We start from the raw sequence: 22,276 nt of genomic DNA on the forward strand, positions 1-22,276 counted from the left end.
TACACTCGCTCTCTCTCCCCGAACGAACTCCCGACGAACTCTCTCTCTGTGCCCTAGCTTTTTCCGACCGGCGAACCACCGCTAGCAACCGATAAACCAGGAGTATACCGGCGAGACGACCACGAGCGACCGACCGGCGTGCGACCTTCCTCTCTGCCCTCCCTCTTTCCGGCTGGCGAACCACTCATGAGCAATCGACGAACGAGGAGGATACCGGCGAGACGACCGCGAGCAACCGATCGGCGTGCAACCTCCCTCTCTCCGCCCTCCTCGCTTTTTCCGACCGGCGAACCACCGCGCCACCCTCCGGCTCCGGATCCGCCCCGACTCGTCCGTCCCCGCTCTTCGCCGTCGCCCTCCTTCTCTTCGCGGCGGACCACCGCGTGACCAGCGAACCACCGCGCCCCCCCCCTCTAGATCCGACACCGGCTTGTCTTGTACGCCGGAACTTGGTGCCCGACCGCCTCACACCCGCCGGCTGTTGATCTCCGGTTCGCTTGCATCACGATCCCGCTCTTCTCTCGTCTGCCCTCCCTCTCTTCGCGGTGAACCACCGCGTGACCGCGAACTACCGCGCCCCCCTCCAGCCCCGCATCCGACACCGGCTTGTCTTGTACGCTGGAACGTTGGTGCCCGACCACCTCACACCCGCCGGCCTGTTGATCTCCGCCCGCTCGCATCACGATCCCGCCCGTGCTTTGGTTCTGGTAAAAGTCTCGTGTAAAAGTCACGGGAAGGAATCGGTGACATATCGATTGCGAGCTGAAGGGAGAGAGGGAGCTCGAAGGGCGCTTTGCCGTCGCGCCGTCCGCCCGAGAGCCGCCGTCCGCCGTAGCGCTCCCGTCCGAACCAGGTAGGTCATTCCCGAGTACGTCTGCCCTTTTTTGGTGGGGCGTCGGGCGGAGCTCGTGGTTGACCAGTTCGCACGATCTTCGGTCTCGGTCCTCGCCCGAAATTCCGTCGTGCTCGTGTTCATTCCTCGCACAGTGTATGTGTGCTTATTGTACTGCGTTTTGCAAATATTCGTTTGTGTTACAAATGCAGTTTGATATGCTCCTTCTCGGTCTCATTGGCCATGTATTGATGCAAAATGCTTAGACGCCTGGTATAATTGCTTTCTTCTCGGTGCATGTGAAACCTATCAACTAATGAACTAGTGGACCCAAATCGAGGTGTCCCAAGACCACTTGACACTTGTTCTGTTCCGTAAGAATGGCCTTCAAGTTAATATTTCCCATTTGATCAAGAGCGATTACCATTCAAATAGTCACTAGTATGTCAATCACTTGTTTTTAGTTTTCACTTAAAAACAGTTAAAGTGAAATCTGTTCCCGTAGAAGGGCGAATGACGTGAAATATGTATAAACCTGATGAATAAGGGATGGCATTATTCTATTTCGCTAGTATAAGCTGTTTCACTTTGAGAAAAGTGGTGAAACATTCATTGATGTCTCTGGCAACAAGAACTTTCATTGGCTGTTGACTTCAAATATGCCACACGTTCAAGGTTCTGCTCATCTCCTTGGATCTGGTGTTACCATTTTCAACGTGACCGTATATAAGTCACACCCATTTGCAGTTGTGTTTTCTGTGTCATCATTCAGGGAATCTGAACTCTCTTGTTTCCCTTGCTTTGAAAGATAAACTTAGGTGCTAGCATGATTTAAACTTGGTCCCTTTAACATGAGGCATTTTGTGTAATTTGTTCTTATATCATGAATTGGTGGGAATTTGAAAACTGAAGCAAGTGTTGTGAGCGCTTCCTTTTGTGAGAATGTACTAATGTTATTTTAAGATAAAATAGTACGGAAGCCTGGTCATTTTCGTTTAGACAGTTCTAGAATCTGCTGTTTATTCATCTGTTATTCATTGATTATTCTGTGGGGGAGGTTATGATTTATTAGCTTGGTGAATTGTTATGACTGGCTGGAAATAATTGTCTTAGTATTTTGTGCTGCATTTCAGTTTCTATGTTAGATATATACGGCGTGTCATAATAATTTTGTCTTGCCTTTGAATATATGCGAACATTAATTTGCTGATATTGTTCTCTTACATTTTTACTTTCGAAGAAAGTAGGTGGGAGATTGTTAATTGACTGATATGCTAACTATTTTTCCAGGTTAACAATGATCGGAGCAGAGACTACACAATCCCCAACACCCTGATGATGAATCCTCAACCTTCAATTCTAGGGCAGCAACCGGCTTTAGCTGTTGGTGCTTCTCCTTATCATGCTATACTACTAATTTCATAAACTAAATATAATTGTCTCTACGCTAGACTATCTAGAGCTACATGTTAGTAATTTCAGCGTAATTAGAGATTGTTTCCTCTTTTCTTTCATTTGATGACTGATCTGATGTTTAAAAAAAAAATTGCAGATAAGCAACTTTGCTAGCATGTGGTTCATTCTCCTTTTCGTCTCAATTTTCGCAACTGGTATTCTTGAGCTCCGTTGGAGTGGTTTCAGCATTGAGGATTCGTGGAGGAATGAGCAATTCTGGGTCATCGGTGGTACATCTGCTCACCTTTTGCTGTGTTCCAAGGGCTTCTTAAAGTGCTTGCGGCATTGATACCAACTTCAGTCACTTCGAAAGTAGCCGATGAGGAAGGAGACTTTGCTGAGCTTTGTGTTCAAATGACATCGCTTCTCATTCCTCCGACCACAGTTTTTATCGTGAACATCATTGGCATTGTAGCAGGTGTCATATGCGATTAACGGTGGGTATCAAATGGGGTCCATCGGTTGGCCCGAACCATTGATTCGTCTGTTGTTATTTATTGTGCAGTATTTTATTGTTTGATCACAAGAATGTAACACTTTCGAACTTAATTCAGCACTTAAAAGGTCGAATACAGAACAAGTTCATTGGTCAAGCTTAAGTCGATGCCTTTATTAATGTTCCCACAATTATCTTGTAAATTATGGCTTTATTAATGTTCCCACAATTCTCTTGTAAATTGTCAACATGTCTCTTATCAATGCAAGGCTCTACGGAAAGCATTTCCCGCACGTCAATTAATTCTCTCTCACACTACTAATAATTGAAACGTGATGTTGTGTTCTTTGTATATTGTCAAATTCAAACTCGACGGTTGAATTATTGCCACTTTTCGATTTCATACTAAGTAGCAATCCCTTGGACTCGCAGGTTTTCCAAGATTAGTAGGGCAGCGAGAGCTTTGCCTTGCAAGGTAACTAGCCACAGTTTGGATCAAAATAAAATCAACATCCGACAAGATCATTTAATACAAAGCTTTGTTCTGTCAAAGAAAGCTGAAGGTACTCAAACGTAAAATTGAAATAGCAAACTCCAAACATAAAACTGTTATTCATTCAAATCGACAATCCAGTAAGCAAAAAAGCTTTCCCTATGTTAGGTACTCCAAGAGATTTATGCACACAAAGTTGCCCTTGTGAAAAACATTGCATCTCAATCAGCATGTTATTGGACAAATTGGCCATCTTTCTTGGTTCGACTCTTGCCAACTCATCTTCTCATGAAAGGCAATACTCACATTATCAAAACATGCCGCACCTTCTTCGAAACACATTGAACCCCAAAAGAAAAGTAAACCCTCGAATATCTTTGTGAGTGCATGTAGAACCAACCTTGGTAACAAGAACTTCCTTGAAGAATTCTTTTGAAGAAATCGTATGAGCAAAAGAAAAAAACATAAACTAAACCATTCAATCACAGTATACATCTGACCAAAATAAAAAATCGTAGTATGCAAAATAGTGATCTTTATCCACTCTTTCTATAGATGACCCATAGCAAAAGACCTCGCATTTCTTCTTGTCAAATATGTGGTTACGCCTCTTCATCATCCTCAACCATAATCCTCTTGCACGCTTCGTAGCACATGAACATCAGGTAGGGAAAACCTTAATGACAATAAGATTCTTCTTCTTGCACATTAATAAGTCCGTAACTCTTTTAAACCTGTCCACATCCAGAAGTCATCGACTTCCCTCAGCAGCTCTTTTAACATGACCAGAAACAGGGGCGTCCACTAATTTTAGATCTTTTCCTTCACCTGCAATGACACATGCAGCACGAAATTTAGAATAAGAATGCTAGCAAATAAATTCTTTAGTTTATCGAATAAAACTTTTAGTTTTCTGTTTTCAACAACAAAAGTGAAACTTTTAGACCCTATTACCCCACATGCTCATTAACATGTAATGCAGCTGCATGTAGATTGTACAAAAAAGGCAAGAAACCAGCCAGGACCATCGGTTGAAATGTGCCCCTGTACCATTGGAGTGACAAGACCTCTCTAGGACACTTTGAGGTCTCGCAAGAAACCTGCCAGGACCATCCAATGCACGCTGAACTGTAGCTCTATGTCCATATTCCTGCCTTCAGCCAACTCCACTACCTCATTAGGGTGCATCAACAAATGAGCCTCTATTATTTGATCCTTATTGAAAAAGATTTCAATTTCGAAATGCTGGTAAAGGAGATATTTGTGCTCTGAAATATTTGTAGGTGATTCTTCCACCTTTCCTATATATCCCCAGATTGGCAAGTCATCACAGTACATCTGAAATATATAAACTTTGATTGTAGCTTGGATTTGAGAGACTTCTTCACTTGTCAACTTCTTTGCACACGCAACCTCTTGATCCTTCCCCTGTAGAAATTTTACTTCATATGGAGCAGTTACTAGGCGATCTCCATTCAATATCTCACCAAGAGTGTCCTGTTTCTTGTCCAAATAATCTTCATTCCTATCATCCTCATCATCAAAGAGCCCAACAGGGCCATAAATTTCTTCCTCTTTCATGCGCTGGATCCCGAACTCAGATGGGTAAACAGCCATGGAAAAAGTTGGACCACCATTGGGAAGGAAAGAGCTTACAAGGACAAATGAATCAACAACTGCAGTGGAGAAAAATCACACAATGTAAAGGCAAACCAGCAAGCCCAGTGCCGCTCCCAACATCAATAAACTATATCCGTGCTTTGGGGAAAAAATCCCAGTTGCTACAGAATAAGCACCAAAAATTCTGGTCATTAAAAGGCTTCAGAATTTTATAAAATAATAAAATACGGGCTAGTCATACAAGTGCAGAGAGAGAGATAAATGCATGCAGTTCGAACATGTTGGTCAATCTTACTTCATCTCTTTATCACACTGGTTTTCAGAATGTTCTTCCTAAACCATCTTGACTATGTAGTTCTTATCGGGAAAAGGAAAAAGAAAAAAGAACAATCAGAAGATGTAGGGGCAAGTGACACAATAGATGGAGTCATTTGGCACCTCGATGTTGACTCGTCACATCCTGGGATAATATAGATCACTTTTTGGGCTCATTATCAACTAAAAGGTCAACCCATTATCCCTCACTGCCTCAGTCTGAATCTAGACCATCAACTGCAATTACAACCTGTCAAGGAAGGCCCTTATCAAAATTAAACCAGCCACCTCGCATCCAGCAATCACTAAACGCTATCATAACGATGTTTTCATGATTTCAATTAACAAGTCAATGACAGGCCAACAGGCTTAGAGCAAGATATAGCCTGCATATCATGTCCTACGAGAGATGCCTTATTCAAATTAAAAAGTCTAAGCGACCCTCGCATGTCCTGGCTGAATAATATTAGAAACAAAGAGAACTCATGAGACATAGTAAAACAAAAAAGAAAACAAACCTCTTGTCTAAAGGAATTTATCAATTCTTCTGAATATTCTTGCATCGAGAATACCTTCACCGCCACATCCCGCAATTGGATTAAATACGAGAAAGTTAAAATCCGACCAAAAAAAAAAAAATCATCATCGGGAGATCACATAGGTCTATACCATAAGCATCGCAAACACACGGAAACAAATATGACCAAATGATCTCGAGGCAATAAAAATCTACACCGCATGACAATAATCAATTGAGACTGGATGCATTTGCCGTGCATCTCAGCAAAGTTATTGATACATATAAACATCAATATGGAAGAACAACAGATCTGGCTTTTCAAGGACTATCCATGATTTGCAACAATAGCACTCATTTTAGAGCCGAGTATGTCCTACTGGCATGATGAATAGCCAAACCCAAGATTAAAGAAAAACTACAGGCGAAAAGCATACTACTAATGACATTTCAGGCATCGAACTCCTATAAAATCCCTTCCGTCACCCCCGTCGTACGAGAGAAAGAGAGAAAAGAGAAAGCGAGGAATTACTGGACAAGCCGGTGCGGATCTGGAGCTAGAGGGGGCGCGGTGGTTCGCCGGTCCCGCGGTGGTTCGCCGTGTCGAAGAGAGGGAGGGCGACAGAGACGCGAGTAGAGAGAAAGAGTAAGGACGGACGAGTTGGGGCCGGAACCGGAGCCGAGGTGCGGCGCGGTGGTTCGCCGGTCGGAAAGAGGGAGGGCGAGAGAGAGGAAGGTCGCACGCCGGTCGGTCGAAAAGAGGGTGGTCGCACGCCGGAAGGCGAGAGAGAGGGGGAGGTCGCACGCCGGTCGGTTGCTCGCGGTCGTCTCGCCGGTATCCTCCCGGTTCGCCGGTTGCTCGCGGTGCTTCTACGGCGGTCGGAAAAAGCGAGGGCGAGAGAGAGGGAGTTCGTCGGGGAGAGAGAGCGAGGGTAGAGAGAGAGGCGCAAAGAAAGAACCCGACGACTGTAAACCCTCTCTCCAGAAGCTACAGTACCGGAAATTTTCAAAATGAGCGCCTGAAATTGTGGGTCCCACGAGGACACGTGTCGCGCTGCGAGGGCCTTTTTGTTTGCCACGTTGATACATGAGGCGTACCCAATATTTTCTCCTCTCAATCCAATGACCATCAACGGAACTTACTCACCAACCCTAGCCTCTCTAATCCCTACTTTCCACGGTTGCAAAATTTGATTTGCCATTATTAAAATAAAACAGAAATCGAGTCAACTTTTATCTTACCTAGATAGAATCCCATGTTCCAAAAGAAACTGGCATACTTGTGAACCCGTCTAGGTGATTTGAAAAAGAGACGCTGTCTTTTTCTAAGGAAAAAAAGTTGTTGCCCCATTGACTTTTAAAATAGCAAAAGGAAAAAGAAAAATTGAAAAATAAAATTTGATGCCAGCATGAAACGATGTATTGTGACTTGTCAATTGGCATCCATCTAACTCAACTGTGCTCGCGCTCGTTGAGAAGCAGAAGGAAAAAGTCAGAGCGCCCACTTACTCCTTTAACATCTTGTGTAATCATCTTCATCTTTTATGATTCCTTTATCTAGGACCCTCTTTTCCTTTTTTTCTTTTTTTATTTACATAATCACGCCAAAAGTTACACGAATATTTATAATTGTAATTTGTATTCTTCTCCCTTAAGAAATCGAAGAGAAAGTTGAAGTGTACCAATTTTAGAAATTTACACCCGTCATCTGACTTCAATGCAAAAAAAAAAAGCTTATTCGGTCGAAATGCCTGTCGCAATGAGCACCCACCTACCGCATGAGAGCACATCACTGAAATTCCAATGAGAACTCGTCAGGTCAACTTCTAAAGGTACAGTTGTGCGAACTTGAAAAGAGAAAAACACACGAGACAAATTGAATCATTTAAAATCTATCCGTGATAATATGAAAATTTGAGGGGCAAAAATGTAATCCCATTCTCAATTTTTTTTTTTTTTTTTTTTTTGGGGATGTCCCTCTCTCAAAATTTCATTTTCAAGAATTAAAAGAGTGGTGGATTCAATGTGGAAGGACTATGACACTATGGCTGATTAATGTTCTAGTAGGTTTTGGCTTGAAAAAGACGCACTAATTATTTATCTCGTGGTATGGAATGAGAAAAGCATAAATCCTAACTGGATTACATAGATTATACAAATTCACCCAACATCATCTACATCATATTCAAAGGAGAGGCAGAGCACCTGACACTTACCTATATACATTACTACATGCTAAGACAATTGAACAAGACACAAATCAAAACATAAAAATACGAAAATAAGATGAAAATATATCATACCATCGATACGCTGAACTCATAGTTGATGATTAGTAATTTCTTCACGACCTGATTGCTTTTCATGTTAACATGACAGCACAAATTATTTAATAATTACAGATGTGATCATGATTTCCCTCGAATAGTCAAACGAGCATCCGGAGATGACAGGCTGACTCTCTTAGGAAGACAAAAACCTGCGAGATCGGCCCACGTTTATAATATCCGGAAAACCCAACGACTTCCGCAGTCTTTTCTGTTCACAAGACCAACTAATCTCATCTGCCTTTCCATCATTTTCTCACCATCTTTTTATGTATTTTTTCTCTTGCAAGTCCAAGGGGTACTGTATCCCATCCGGGCCTTTCCCAAATTCAATTCTTTTTCCCGTTAATATAAGCTTCTCCCTCTCTTTTCTCTGAATCTGGCTCTTGGGTTCAGTGAATATGTATGTGTCTGTGTTGGTGGGTGAGAGAAAGAGAGAGAGAGAGAGAGAGAGGGGGAAGGAGGGGAGTGAGTGGTTGAGCTGAAAGTATAGCATGGAGATCTGCGCCTGGGCAGCGACTTGGAGCTTGCTTCAGGGAGAAGCATGTTGAGCCAGAGCTTGGAGTAATGAGTGTTAGCTCGATCCAACGTTGAAAAACCTTTTCGTGGCTCTCTGCAAGAATCTTTGGAGTTAACAATGAGGTGAACTTTTGAGCCCCCGCGATGGCTTCCAATCTTCTTCTTGAAGATTGAATCTTCCCGTTTCAGTCGCACCAAGAAAAGGCGAAAAGGAGGATGCCCATTTGGTTCCCTCACTCGCATTCCTTCTTCAGCTCGAGATTTCGGCAGCTATTGCTGCTGTAGTTCTGGTGCCAGCTTTCCACATTCTTGAAGGGAAAGAAAAAATTTGAGGTCCTCTCTCTCTCTCTCTCTCTCTCTCTCGCCCCAATTTTGAGAAATTTGTTGGGATTGTGGAAAAGGGTGCTGGATATTCAAGCAAGATTTGGGATTCAAGCTGCATTGGGCTCGCTCATTGAATTGTTTTGGGTCTAATGCAGAGGAGGCTCTTGGGGGAGTGAGGATTGTAAAGACCAAGAATTGGGGGAATGGATCTATTTTTGCACTGATTTCAAAGGTAGCTGCTTGCTTTCTTGATTTCATCTCAGCTTCGCTGTTAGAGAATGACTCCCAGTTTTTCTCAGCGTGTTCAAAGTTAGTTTTGTTAAGCCTGGGCGTAATTTAGAACTGAATTTGTTGTTCTCCTGATAGTTCGTTCATTTGTATGCAGTTTCGTTTTTTCTTGAGATTTTCGCATGCAGAGAAATGAACTTCTTGTCCAGAATGCTGGTTTGTTTTTGGAATTACAAAAGCTTAGTATTTGAGGATTTGATGTATCGAAGATGTGTTGTGTTATTCCCTATTTTTATGGACCTTAAAAATGGGCACTGAACTGAAATCATTATCCTCCAAATAACTCTTACACTGGCCTTGTAGGTGTTAGTTCAAGTACGACTGAACTGCATCATATGTCACTACAAGCCTGTGAAATCGTGAAATTACTGTGTTTGCTTATCCTTCCATATGCTTATAAATGCTTTTGTTCTCGATAATTCAGGCCATTGCTTTGTCTGAAACATATTGAAGATTGTGATTCTTTGGTGTGAAGGTTTAGAGGGCCATTCTCCCCTACTTTTGCAATGCTGCTTTTCTCTATGTATTTTTCAGCGGATCCAAAGTTGAACATGCTTTGAATACTAAAGAGATAATCGCTTCAAGGAGGGATTTTATCCTTAATGTGGTCCTGTATGCTCCAGTGCTTCGGCTTTTCTTTGAAGGAACAGGAATCTTTAAAGTGTCTTCTCTTTTCTTTTGGGTAATGTTGATTGGGTTAGAGACTCTTTAGTCCTATAAGGATATCCCAGAAGACCTTTTTTTCAGGATAAGTCCCTGGGCTAATGTCATGCTGATAAACAACTATACACTAGATGCCTGTGTGATTTTGAGATGACGAACAAAAGAAAACTAACACATTGCTATTAACTAAAGTTAGCCTGAGGATAACGTAGCTTCATTCCCCTCACCTATTCAATTTTATGCTTTTTGGTAAGTGTTTGCAGGGTATCTTTCTCAACCCTTTGCTAGTTCCTGCTCTGTGGGGATTCTGCTTGAAGTGACTAGGTTCTGGATCAACTGATCCCCCACTGTGGGCATTTCTTACGTTTCCCAGTTGTCCACGGACTACTGTTTAGCTATTGTTCATGTGCTTCACTTATGTGTGATTAGGGCAGTTGCTTAGTTAACATCTACTGATTTTCCTCAGTGAATGATACCCTTTTTAACTATTAAAAGACAACCCATTGAATTATAAATCTGAACAAGTACATTCCTTTTGCCTTTTGTTGCTTCCATGCGGGACCTGCTTTATTCATAGTTGTACTTTTTCTAGCTTTTCATCTTAAGAAGTCTCCATTGTTTACAGAGGTTGTTATGACTGGACATATTCCTTAATTATATTTGAGCATTTCTTTGTGTGGGTTTACCATACTCGTCATTTCACTCTTTTCCTAGCAAAAGAAAATTAACCGTCTTCTTTTACTGATGAAGGCTCCATGAAGTTGATTATTCTTAACCTTTACTACTTGGCCAGGGAATAGGAGGCAACTGCTGATATTCCAATTATCACATTGCAATATTTTACTATAGAAGATTATGAAGCAACACTTCTTCAGAGCATTGCCTTTTCTGTTGCTCTTGTTCATACTTCTCCAAGCAAATGCTGATTTGGATTCGGATAAGCAGGCACTCCTGCAATTTGCAAATGCCATCCCTCATGGAAGGAAACTGAACTGGACTGCTAGTTCTCCTATCTGTACTTCTTGGGTAGGTATCACCTGCTCCAAAAATCCAACTCGTGTAATTGCCCTTCGGCTCCCGGGAACCGGACTTTTTGGTCCTATTCCGGCCAACACTTTGGGGAAGCTTGATGCACTCACGGCTCTTAGCCTTAGATCCAATCGCCTAAGTGGAAATTTGCCATCTGATGTGCTCATTCTTCCTTCCCTCCACACCATCAACCTACAAAGTAACAATCTTTCAGGTGACCTACCCTCTTCCCTCTCTCCCCAGCTCAGTGTGGTTGATCTCTCCTTCAATGCCTTCACTGGAGAAATCCCACCTGAAATTACAAACTTGACCCATCTTACCATTTTGAACCTCCAAAATAATTCATTTCTGGGGTCGATCCCCGATCTCAGACAAACTAGGCTGAAGCAGTTAAACTTGAGCTATAACCACCTAAACGGTTCAATTCCATCTGGGATCCAAAATTTCTCAGTCTCTTCCTTTTTAGGGAACCCTTTGCTATGTGGCAAGCCTCTGAATTTGTGTTCTTCGATCAGTCCATCACCTCCTCCCTCACCTTCTATCTTACCACCCTCACCAAGGGAAAAATCCAAGAAGAAACTAAGTCTTGGAATTATAATTGCCATTGCAGTCGGAGGCACTCTAATGCTATCTATTCTCTTGCTGGCATTAATATTATGTTGCTTTAAGAAAAAACAGAGTGAAGATGGCAGTCCCTCGGTGAAAGGTAAAGGAGTCCGGACTGATAAGCCTGAAGACTTTAGCAGTGGGGTCCAATCGGCAGAGAAAAACCGGCTTGTGTACTTTGAAGGTTGTTCTCACAGCTTTGACCTCGAAGATCTACTGAAAGCTTCAGCAGAAGTTCTAGGCAAGGGAAGTTGTGGGACCACATATAAAGCCATCATGGAGGATGGGACCACCGTGGTGGTGAAAAGGCTGAAGGAAGTGGTGGCAGAGAAACGAGAGTTTGAGCAGCAGATGGAGAACGTGCAGAGGGTAGGACAGCATCCGAATGTCATTCCACTTCGTGCATATTACTACTCAAAAGATGAGAAGCTCCTTATACATGACTATATAACAGGAGGCAACTTCTCCTTGCTGCTGCACGGTATGCTTCACCTAGTCAATTTTGTATATTATTTAGACAATTTTCCTGACCAAGGAATCCTAATTTCGCCAATCATTTATGTAGATGTGTACCGTGTTCATATACAATAGAAAGCAATGACCTAAAAATATCATGATTAGGTGATCTCGATTATCTAGTAATTGGTCTTTTGAAAAAGCTCAGTCTTGTGTTGGTAGCCTGTGAGTGGCCTGGAGAGCAGACTATAAAAGTCAATTTTTTTGGCTATGAGGTAGGTAAAAACCAAAGTTATGAAAATTGTAAGAAACAAGCTTTTCCCCATAACCAGTATCATGCTCCAGTATGGCATTGATCAATTGATGACCAAGTAAAGTCCTATCTCGTTATGCTCCAATTAATGTTAATGTCCAAGCACAATTTAGACAATGTCTTTGTTATTATATGAGAGCAATTAGAATGAAGACCAGGCAATTGGTATGCATTCTGCACTGGTGCATGAGACATAGAACTTGAGATAATTGATATAGACGTGTACTATCAGTAGAAAGTGTCTAACTGTGAGGGTCAATGTCTTGTAGGGACAGAAACAATGCTAATGTCCTTGCATGAATATTGTCATGTTACCTAGAAACATCTTTTGTAGGTTGTCTCCTATTTGCTGCATTGTTGACAGTTACCTTCGATAATGATTTGCAGAAGGTGGGAGGCAGGCATTGGACTGGGCATCACGGGTGAAGATTTCTCTAGGAGTGGCTAAAGGCATTGCTCACATCCATTCGGCTGGAGGCGGGAGGTTTATCCATGGCAACATCAAGTCCTCCAACGTCCTCCTCACTCAGGACCTTCAAGGTTGCATCTCGGAGTTTGGCCTGACTCCTCTGATCCGCACTCCTGCAGTGCCTCCTAGAAGTGCAGGTTATCGAGCTCCCGAAGTCATGAAAACTCGGAAACCCACACAAAAATCAGACATCTACAGTTTTGGAGTACTGCTCCTTGAGATGTTAACAGGCAAGTCACCCATCCAATCTCCTAGACGTGAGGATGTCTTCGATCTGCCAAGGTGGGTCCAGTCCGTTGTTAGAGAGGAGTGGACAGCTGAGGTGTTCGACGAAGAGCTACTAAGGGACGGAAACATCGAAGAGGAGTTGGTTGAAATGCTAAAAATAGCATTGGCTTGCGTAGACCGTATGCCTGATGGAAGACCTACGATGGACGAAGTCGTTAGGATGATTGAAGAAGTTCGGCCGTCTGACTCAGAAAATCCTCCATCTTCATAGAATAAGTCAGAAAGCTTGCTTACACCTTAATCCCATTCATTTGGCTTAGCATTCGTGTCATGAATATAGATTCAGATTCTGGGGACTGGAAATGTACAAAATCTGAAACACCGGGAAGATTGCAAGAGTGATTTTTCTTGTTTCATTTTGTCTAGGAACTAATTTGAGAGTCATAGTGTTGTTTGGCTTAGCATTCGTGTCATGAATATAGATTCAGATTCTGGGGACCGGAAATGTACAAAATCCGAAACCCCAGGAAGATTGCTAGAGTGATTCTTCTTGTTTCATTTTGTCTAGGAGCTAATTTGGGAGTTACAGTGTTGTTTGGTTTAGCATTTGTGTCATGAATAAAGATTCAGATTCTGAGGACTGGAAATGTACAATATCTGAAACGGCAGGAAGATTGCAAGAGTGATTTTTTTTTTTTTGTTTGCTTTTTGCCTAGGAACTAATCTGAGAGTTCCAGAGTCACAGTTCTTACGTTATCTTTCAATGAACTGACCAGGATGAAGTGCTTTCCATCCTATCTAGTCGTGCTCCATTCTAAATTTGCCCACTAGTTTCTAAATTTTTTGTCATTTTATCCAGTGAACTTTGTCAGATTAAACTCCTTATCCATTGGCAATTGAATAACAGTATGTTACTGAAAGGAGTGAGAACAAATCAATTCTTATAAATTCTTATAAAGAAAAAAAAATGACACCAAGTCAATGTTAGACCAGATTCAATGACTGTCAACAGTCATCAAAATAGTAGCCTATAACTCTCCTCGCTCATGGCGTAACTACTAATTTAAGGATACAAAATCATGTAGTTGAACCATTTCAAGACACTAACGAATCGCATATACAAAATTGCTGCTTGCTTGCTTGCTTCGACGCAAAAAAATTCTAAACGACCAAGAATGGTTGTAACACTATGCTAATGACTGGATTTCACGTCCTTGTCGACTAGATCGGCTCCGCTCACATAGCTTGCGAAGAATGATATTAATCTCAAAGGAGCACCAATCAGTGGGGCATCCGAGAGTGGTACCACATTCTTTTCTTCACTCTCAAAAGCTTGCGACTCCAGATCCTGGACTTCATTATCATCAAGAGGAATCTGGACTATTTCTCCAGTATCTTCGGGCTTGGCAGAGCTAGATATTAGAAGACTCTGTTCTCCGTTTATTTTATCCTCACTGGTTATGTCATCATGCATCTGAATATCTTTTGAAGACTCTGGTCTCTCATCTAATACAAGTATATCTGCATTTGATGCGGAGCTGCGATCCACAATGCTGGTGCTTTCAGCAATTTCTACAGTAGAACCACTCTGAAAGGGTGACGTAAGCCCAGGTGCTGCCTTTTGTTGATCGAGTTGGAGATATAACTGATTCACCTGATAAAACATGTGATTGACTGAGCATGGAATCCTAATCAAAAGTTAATGGTCTAGGAAATTACAAATGAAGAGTCTTTTCATTGCTCTTCCAATTTAATTGGCCCAATGGTGCGTAAGGCTAGTGGCTCGTACAACAACCTTTGAGAGGTATATTGTTCTTATTACTTTGTGATTCTTTTTGGCGCACGGGGGGTGAGGGCGCAGGGAGTACAGAGAGGCCTCCCCTCAGGACCCAGGCAACGCACTTTCAAATTAGAGTATTGCCTTTGGCCTTCTGGAGCAAGCCTCGCTGATTAAGAAGAACATAAACAATAGCTGAAAAGAACGGAGCTAGCTTACCTTCTCAACAAGGTCTGCATTGTCGGCAATCAATTTCTCTACCAGAGCACATGCTGCTTCCATCTGGGAGTTTAACTCCTCATATTCTGAAAAACGCTACATCATAGAAAAAAGTAGTAAGAATCCCGTAATGCATTCCTTGGGGTACACTGGCAGAAAAGTTCTTTGTCAGTTTAGCATTGCCAAGGCCTGGCTGATCCCTTAAAATAAAAAAAGAAAAAGAAAATCAAAGCACAAACCAAGTAACTTTCCATCCAACATAACAATGCTTTACACAATCAAAATTGCACTACTAAATTGCAACTATTTTGAGGGACATCACTTGAACAAGCCAAAGGCATGATGACATTGCAGAGGAAGCAAACCTTTCTTTTTTCATCTGAGTGATTAACTGAGGAAGCATTCTCCAGGAGATGAATCTGACCTTGCAGCTCCAAAACATTATCTTTTAATCTTCGGTTTTCTTGCAAGTAACCAATCTTGGATTCTTCCAACTTTGACACCTGCCAGACTTTGTTTTTACTTTCCATATCAGGACAAATACAGAGTTTGCAGCTCAATGGTGAAACCCAGATTTCATGATATTGTGGTGGTGAATTAACTTCTCTGGTTAGGAAGACTGGAAATCATGAATAGAAACAAGATAGAGAAGCCAAGTTACTAGATACATGAATGACTGGCATCTAACAGATACTTGATATGGGGAACTCAATTTTAGTCACAGATATGGACTGGTAAACAAGGGAAAAATGGTTTCCCCTTTTGGATCCTAACTATGCTTTCAAGCAATCAATCAGATCATCTATTTAACCAACAGAATGAAAACAGTTGCTTAAATTTAACCATTTGAAGGGGAAAAAAATTTCCTATGTAGCTGCTCCTGAGTGCATACTCACACTGCATTCTTTAGAAGTTATAAACTTTAGAAATCAGTTACGGTCCAGCAGCCGCTCCTATTACCAAAGAACCTAACATAGAACCATGTTGATTGATTCCTCAAATGCAGTCCACTCTCCCTTTCATTTTTTTTATCCATCCCTTTCTTTCTCTCTTCTTTTAGTTTACCTTCTCTAAAGACCTTTGCAGTCCATCCAAAATAATATTTGTCATGAGATCTCATTTTTCAATACATATTTTTTATTTCCTTCATTTCGCTTTTAGAGTATTTTCTTGTTTCTGTCAGTCCATGTTTTTCTTCTCTCTTTTCTTCAACTTTGTGGACAAACCTTCTCAAATATTTTCAACCTCATTTGGACAATGCCAACATTTTAGACATGTATAATCCTTCTTTAAATCTAGGTTCAGAATCTAGTGATTACATATTCCACCTCTTCCTCCTCAAACTCACAAGGCACAAGTCTTAGTCAGATGCACTTATTTTCAGGATTCATGTGTCTGAACTCAGGTATTCTAGAAGAAGAAACATCCCTACCTTTAGAAAAATACAAACATGCTTAGACTACGATAGAAAAACATGCTCCACGAGAAAAAAAGAACAAAATCGCCACATCATGGTGGTCAGAAGCGGCAATCAAACAGAAGCCAATTAATATTTTTCTCTGGTTAAATTCATCGCTATGGTTGGAATTGGGCTAAAAGCTTGATTGATGAATCATGACATTCAGCACTAGTTTCCTCTCTCCAATTAGTGCGGGACCTTATTTTGCCTATCACTTTGCATGCAAAGATGAATGTTAAACTTGTTCCTTAATGGTATTCTTCATTAATGCCACCAAGTAAAGGCCAATGTTTATGACATTAAAAAAGTGACAACGAGATATTCAAACCTTAATGTATTGAAATGTCAATAAAATGAGCTTTCCATCACACAAATGTAGCATAATTTTTATACACATCTCTACTCATTAATTTCCCATAATTTCAAAATTTCAGGTTCTTTTTCAGATTGTATTACTTTTACTTCTACTTTAGCCTAATTTATGTTCGTTATGTCTGCCATCTTTTCCCCTGACAATCTTTGTACAACTTGGAACCAATGGTACCAAGTAGGTGAATAGCTATGGCAATTCAGTCAGTAAAATTAAATATACTTAAGAAGAAAACAGAAATCCCTTGCTTAACAGCCACCCTAGATAGGAGAAGCTGTAGCAATCATCACAACTGCAGTTTTGCAATAATCATGTCCCAGATAAAGGGATGCTACAGCAATCATTGCAACTGTAGTGTTATTAGAATCATGTTGAAAAAGTTTTCCAGGTTCTGTATGGCATAGCATGAACTTGACATCTAAATTTAGTCCCAAAAGGCAACAGTTGATGTCCACCATTTCGATTGAAAAAGTCAGCACAGTATATACCTGTAACTGTAGTCCTGAAATGTTAGTCTCCATTTTGGCAAGGATTTCTTTACTTGAGCTCTGTGAATTAGAGGTATTTATCAGAGTTGAAATTCACAACTTGATTTGAAATGTTTTTAAGATAAAAATACAGAAAAACTAATGGATATCAGGGACGCTACTGGCAACAAACCCACCAGCAAGTCAGACACGGCAGAAAGTTCCCTCATACACATTTAAAATAGAAAAACACAAATCACAAATCACATATCTCATATCTAATATTAAGAGCCAACCATGAACTTCAAACTTTTTATGAAGAACCAAAAGGTGAAAGGTTTTAGTCATTTAAAATTTTAGACTTCCTTTTGTGATGGGCATATGTAGTAGCAGTTTCATTAAATGATAGAATTTTTTCTCATTGAAATTTGACTAACAAGAACAAGGATATCACAGACAGTTTCTCACCTCCTTTAAAAGCCAGGACTCATGATCTTTTTCTAGTTGTCTTATTTTTTCCTCCAAGCTTACCTGTAAATCATTTCCAAAGTCTGTCACCTCTATATGTCATTGGTTGAAAATGCTTCTGACCAAAAGCTCATTGAATCAAAGAACTTTTTCTCAATGAAGTTTAAACAAGAACAAGCTATCAAGCGTAGTACATAAAGTACCTCCTTTAAAACCCAGGAATCATGATCCCTTTCTAGTTCTTGTATTTTTTCCACTAAATGTTCCTGTCAATCATTTTCAAAGTCTGTCAGCTCCACCAGTCATGGCTTATAAAAGTTTGCCCGAAAGAATAGACCAAAATGATAGAACTTTTCCCAGTGAAATTTGACTAGCAAGAATGAGAATGGTACAGAAAGTTGCTTACCTCCTTTGAGACCCAGGAATCATGATCTCTTTCTAGTTGTCTTATTTTTTCCTCTAAACTTTCCTGTGAATCATTTTCGGAAATAGCCACAGTCAACTTCATAAATATGGGTTATAACGAAGACTTAAAGAAAAATGGATCATGCAGAAAGAATGGTGGATCCTTAACACCAACAAAGAGGATATTTGATTTTTCATAATGTGAGGAACTTGAAAGATACCTGTTTCAATTCCAGATTGGCTTTCTCGTCTAAGATCTGGCTAATCTTCTCCTTAAAGCTAGCCTACGAATAGAATGGGATTCGATCAACAAAACATGAAACAAAATTCACAAAGGACTAAAGATTAGGAGATAAACCTGCTTCAGTTCCAAAATAGCTTTCTCATCTGATAACTTAGCTTTCTCGTCTGATAACTGGCCAATCTTCTCCTTAAAGCTAACCTAAATGCAGAGTGGTAAATCAACAACCGACAGCATAAGTTTCAAATGCAGAAAATTTACAACAGCTGCGTATCATTATTCATTCTTATGTGGAGGAGAAGATCCACAGTTCTCAAATAAGCAAACTCAACATTAGACTGAAATGGATGTTACAAGATATCTTAAAGCCTCGTAGAAGCATCCTTAATGATAATTACCTCTTTCTGAAGCCAGATTGCCTTCTCAGATTCCAACTGTGCAAGGTTTGTGGCTAAAACAGCCTGTAACAAGTCCAATGCATTATGTCAGCCAATAAAAGAGAACGGAAGCAACTCTCTGGAGACTGCCAAGCACAAAACAAAAAGAAACAATCTGACAAACTGATCTCTATACCCATTTATCATGTTGGATTACCTCTTTTTCCTTGTGTAAGTCATTCTCATTCCGTAAATGCTTAATATTTTCTTCCAAACTAGCCTGCAAAATTGCATTCTGTTCTCATGACCATAGGCCAGAAATAGCTGTGAAGAATCAAAGATGAAGCAACAACTTATTTGGCAGAAGCTGGGCACAAGTTTCTAAGCCCATTAGCCACACCTTGATTTCCAACCGGTTTTGTTCCACAGCTCCACCTAAACTGGACTGTATGTCAACATGCTGTACAGTACATTAGCAAAGAAAGAAGATATTAGCCTCATTTCTACACAAAGATTCATCATTGTGTCTAAAAAAGTCAACAAAATTAATGAAAGTGGCAACAGTGATGGTTATGGGCAACAGGGGAAAAAACCATAGCAGCAGAGCTGCCCCAAAGAAAGCAACTGAGATTATCAGCTACAGAGTATGATTAAAGGTGTATAATAAAGCACATTCACAAATGTTTTTCCAAGAGGGTCGAGGGAAAAGAAATGAAGATATATTCTAGTTTTTTCACTTATAGTCAAATTATAAACCACATAGATAGTAAAAAGAGGATAAAGAGTCCATTCATAGGTCTACTCGTCTTAAGCTATCGATGTTTCAATTACTGCATATTTCACTTTGGCATAAAATTACCATTAAAAAGTTAAGGTAATCGAGTACATTGCATATATAGAACAACAAAACAAGTTCTTCCCGATAAAACATGATGCTCTCTGAATAAAATTGCAGTATTTTCCAAAAATCTGTCTAAAATTTCTAAATCCAAACCCAGCTACTTTTCAGACATGCTGCAGATAATCAGCTAAAACATTGAATGTAATTAAGAGAAAAGAGAGGCAACATATATCTTCATTCAAGATATCAGGTGTCATTTAAATCATTACTCTTCTCAGCAGCAGAGAGTACAAATTCAGATATAAAAAATCATCGCCATCTCGCATTTCTGGTGCAACATGGAGGAGGAAAAAGTGAAAGGTTTTGACAGATGCATTAGACTGGCAAGTATGTCATTCATTTTTGTGCACCAGATAGCAAAATCACATACTTCTTTCTTGTTCAAATTATGTCGCTTTTCCCAAGATTACATGTGTTGTGGATCGCTCAGTTATATGGAACAAAAATGGGATCGCTAGAGGCCATCCAGAACGAGGTCCTCTTAGGGTAGGCATCCATGGATCTGTGGTAGGAACAAGAACTTTCATTTAAGGAAAACATACACCATAGGCTGTTTGATCCAGACCAGAAGGTCTCTCTTAGAAACTTAAACAACGGATCTTTTTCTAAAGATCTTTTCAAGCAGAGATAACACGCCACACTAACTAGCAACTACATCGATCCTTTCCAAATTGAAATACCGAGTGTGTAATGCTCCTGAATGCAGATGTACAACAACATGTGATTTGAATTGCGGATCGGCCAAATCCTATCATACTATGAAATCCACATCCCATTCTGGGGGGTGATTTGCGGCCCACTCATCGAGTCAAAACAACATCTCATAACATCATTCTCCAGCATTCGAATTTAAAAAGGAGACACCTCTAGCTTCGACGCCATTAGAATTCAAAATCTAAAACACTCACATCTTCGGCGCCATTCGGCAGAGGTTCGACCTGATCCGCCACCTCCGCATCGTCCTGCCCAGCACCGGACTCCTCCTCATTCCCATGAGCGCCCCCATTGCTCAGCCGGCTCCTCTCCTCCACCGCAACAGTCTCCCCATCGCCGGCCGCGACGGCCGCGGCACCGCCGCCTTCCGCCGCCCTGCCGCTCTGCTTGCTCTTCTTCTTCTTGTTCCTCTTCCTCCTCTTCTCCTCGTCCATTCCCCCAGCTCAAACCAGCCAACCCGAATCGAATCACACCGCGCCCCCCAAAATCACCGTCCGCGCCACCAAAACAGAAGGCGAAGACCTCAATCGAGAAACGTCCAAACGAAACGCCCCGATCCGGCGCCGGAAGCCCAATCCTTCCGTCACTGCGAAACCCTAGGCTGCGAATCGAATCGGAACGCGTGAGGAAAGAAGCTCGGAAACGAGATTTGACGGATTGAAAGGCAGATGGGAGAATGAAGAGACGTCACCGAGGGGATCGAATCGGGGGGGAAATCTCGAGGCGAGAGCTTCGTTGTTCTTCGGGGAGACGTCGATGGAGTTCGAGGCGGAAAAGATCGAAGGAAGGGCGTTGAATGTTCGCGGTTTCGCAGCGGCGGATTGAGTCGACGACACGCGTCCGTCGAGGGAATCGGTAACGACGGTGGGGAGAGCCGCTAACGGTTCTTCAGTCGTCGGTTTTTTTTTTTTTTTGTTTTTTTTTTTTTTTTTGGGGGGAGGATCGTGTCCGAAACGACATTTTTTCCGCCTGACAAAAAGAGTTGAGGGCAAAAGAAAATAAGCTAAGTATATTTGAGGTCGTAAAATTTATTAAAGATGTAATTAAATTCTAAAACTTTTAAAAGTATAATCAAGTTCTACAACTTTTAAAAAATATAATAAAGTTATAAAACTTATCGTAAAAGTACAATCAAGTCATAAAATTTTCAAAAATATAATTAAGACTTAGAATATGTCGTAAAAATACAATTAAGTTATAAAATTTTCAAAAGTTGTAGTCAAGAACTTGATTGAACCCATTTAATGAGTTTTGGGATTTGATTTGACATTTTAAAAATCTTAATACAAAATTTTAGAATTTAATGCACCTATACAAAATCCACATGAAGTTTACCTCAATGGCCACTTTTTCAATATGAAAGTGAGAGGTGAATGTTCGGAGGTTCGCATTCTCAAGAGAGTTAGGGTGAGGATGATTTAATTTTCAGGAGTGAGTTTCGACTCTCATGCCCTGCCTCCTTGCAGAGTAATGAATTTGCAATGGAGGAAATCTCGATGGCTGGCTCAATTTGCAATGGAGGAAATCTCGATGGCTAGTCCTAAGGCTACATTTAATCATTTAAATTTTTAATCATGATACATTTAGATATGATAGGATATGAAATTCAGGTTATATTTGATCATCTAAATTTCTAACCAAATTAGGATTGGATGTGATAAAATATAACATCTAAGGATTTTACTATATTATCTTCACTATTAGATAAGTATATTCACATTATATCATATACATAATTTAGTATAAATAGTGCATCAATGTAAATAAAGTTAAAAATTCACAAATAGAGATGGTAAAAGTCACTCAAGATGCTCTTGCTTACTTTAATTTTATTTGATTTTTTAAATTATTTTCTATATTTATATTTGTATATTAAATTTAGGGAAAATTCTAAAAGGAGACTCAGAGTGCTTTCATTTTCTCAAATAAGAGTTTGAAATAGATTTTGTTTCAAATAAAGACTTGAAGTGCCATCACTTTCTTATAAA

The 22,276-nt window shown here is 40.6% G+C and overlaps 2 protein-coding genes and 1 long non-coding RNA gene across 5 annotated transcripts; 2 read left to right on the plus strand and 1 right to left on the minus strand.

The window, feature by feature from the left end:
* The first annotated feature begins 752 nt into the window (after positions 1 to 752).
* On the plus strand, positions 753 to 2,530 carry LOC120292353. The gene is made up of 3 exons (XR_005550153.1): positions 753 to 853; positions 2,123 to 2,215; positions 2,385 to 2,530. It is a non-coding gene; the product is annotated as an uncharacterized LOC120292353 (long non-coding RNA).
* A 5,698-nt stretch (positions 2,531 to 8,228) lies between these two features.
* On the plus strand, positions 8,229 to 13,586 carry LOC104432773 (probable inactive receptor kinase At5g58300). Its single transcript, XM_010045301.3, has 4 exons — positions 8,229 to 8,847; positions 8,994 to 9,070; positions 10,583 to 11,905; positions 12,581 to 13,586. Exons 3-4 carry the CDS (start codon positions 10,645 to 10,647, stop codon positions 13,159 to 13,161), a joined length of 1,842 nt encoding a protein of 613 aa, XP_010043603.2. The 5' UTR covers positions 8,229 to 8,847; positions 8,994 to 9,070; positions 10,583 to 10,644; the 3' UTR covers positions 13,162 to 13,586.
* A 230-nt stretch (positions 13,587 to 13,816) lies between these two features.
* Positions 13,817 to 21,194, minus strand: LOC104432757 (intracellular protein transport protein USO1). Of its 3 annotated transcripts, XM_010045289.3 has the most exons (14): positions 20,980 to 21,193; positions 20,483 to 20,889; positions 19,074 to 19,133; positions 18,891 to 18,953; positions 18,695 to 18,757; positions 18,414 to 18,497; positions 18,277 to 18,339; positions 18,057 to 18,119; positions 17,854 to 17,916; positions 17,651 to 17,713; positions 17,204 to 17,263; positions 15,252 to 15,389; positions 14,887 to 14,982; positions 13,817 to 14,544 (listed from the first exon to the last, which is right to left on the minus strand). In XM_010045289.3, exons 2-14 carry the CDS (start codon positions 20,720 to 20,722, stop codon positions 14,083 to 14,085), a joined length of 1,518 nt encoding a protein of 505 aa, XP_010043591.2. In that variant the 5' UTR covers positions 20,723 to 20,889; positions 20,980 to 21,193; the 3' UTR covers positions 13,817 to 14,082. The 3 variants fall into 3 exon arrangements, with proteins under 3 accessions (XP_010043591.2, XP_039160911.1, XP_039160884.1); XM_039304977.1 differs by lacking the exon at positions 17,651 to 17,713 and having other exon boundaries at positions 20,483 to 21,194; XM_039304950.1 differs by lacking the exon at positions 17,204 to 17,263 and having other exon boundaries at positions 20,483 to 21,194.
* Positions 21,195 to 22,276: the final 1,082 nt, after the last annotated feature.

The sequence above is a fragment of the Eucalyptus grandis genome, chromosome 1 (genome assembly GCF_016545825.1).
Source record: "Eucalyptus grandis isolate ANBG69807.140 chromosome 1, ASM1654582v1, whole genome shotgun sequence".
NCBI classification, from domain to species: Eukaryota; Viridiplantae; Streptophyta; class Magnoliopsida; order Myrtales; family Myrtaceae; genus Eucalyptus; species Eucalyptus grandis.

Excerpts from the sequence above, each read along its gene's own strand:
- LOC104432757 (XM_010045289.3), bottom strand. The coding sequence starts at position 20,722 with ATGGACGAGGAGAAGAGGAGGAAGAGGAACAAGAAGAAGAAGAGCAAG. Across the intron at positions 18,758-18,890 it reads ACTTACACAAGGAAAAAGAG|GCTGTTTTAGCCACAAACCT; the intron begins GTAATCCAACAT and ends GACTTGTTACAG. Across the intron at positions 18,340-18,413 it reads CTATTTTGGAACTGAAGCAG|GCTAGCTTTAAGGAGAAGAT; the intron begins GTTTATCTCCTA and ends TTCTATTCGTAG.
- LOC104432773 (XM_010045301.3), top strand. The coding sequence starts at position 10,645 with ATGAAGCAACACTTCTTCAGAGCATTGCCTTTTCTGTTGCTCTTGTTC. Across the intron at positions 11,906-12,580 it reads CTTCTCCTTGCTGCTGCACG|AAGGTGGGAGGCAGGCATTG; the intron begins GTATGCTTCACC and ends AATGATTTGCAG.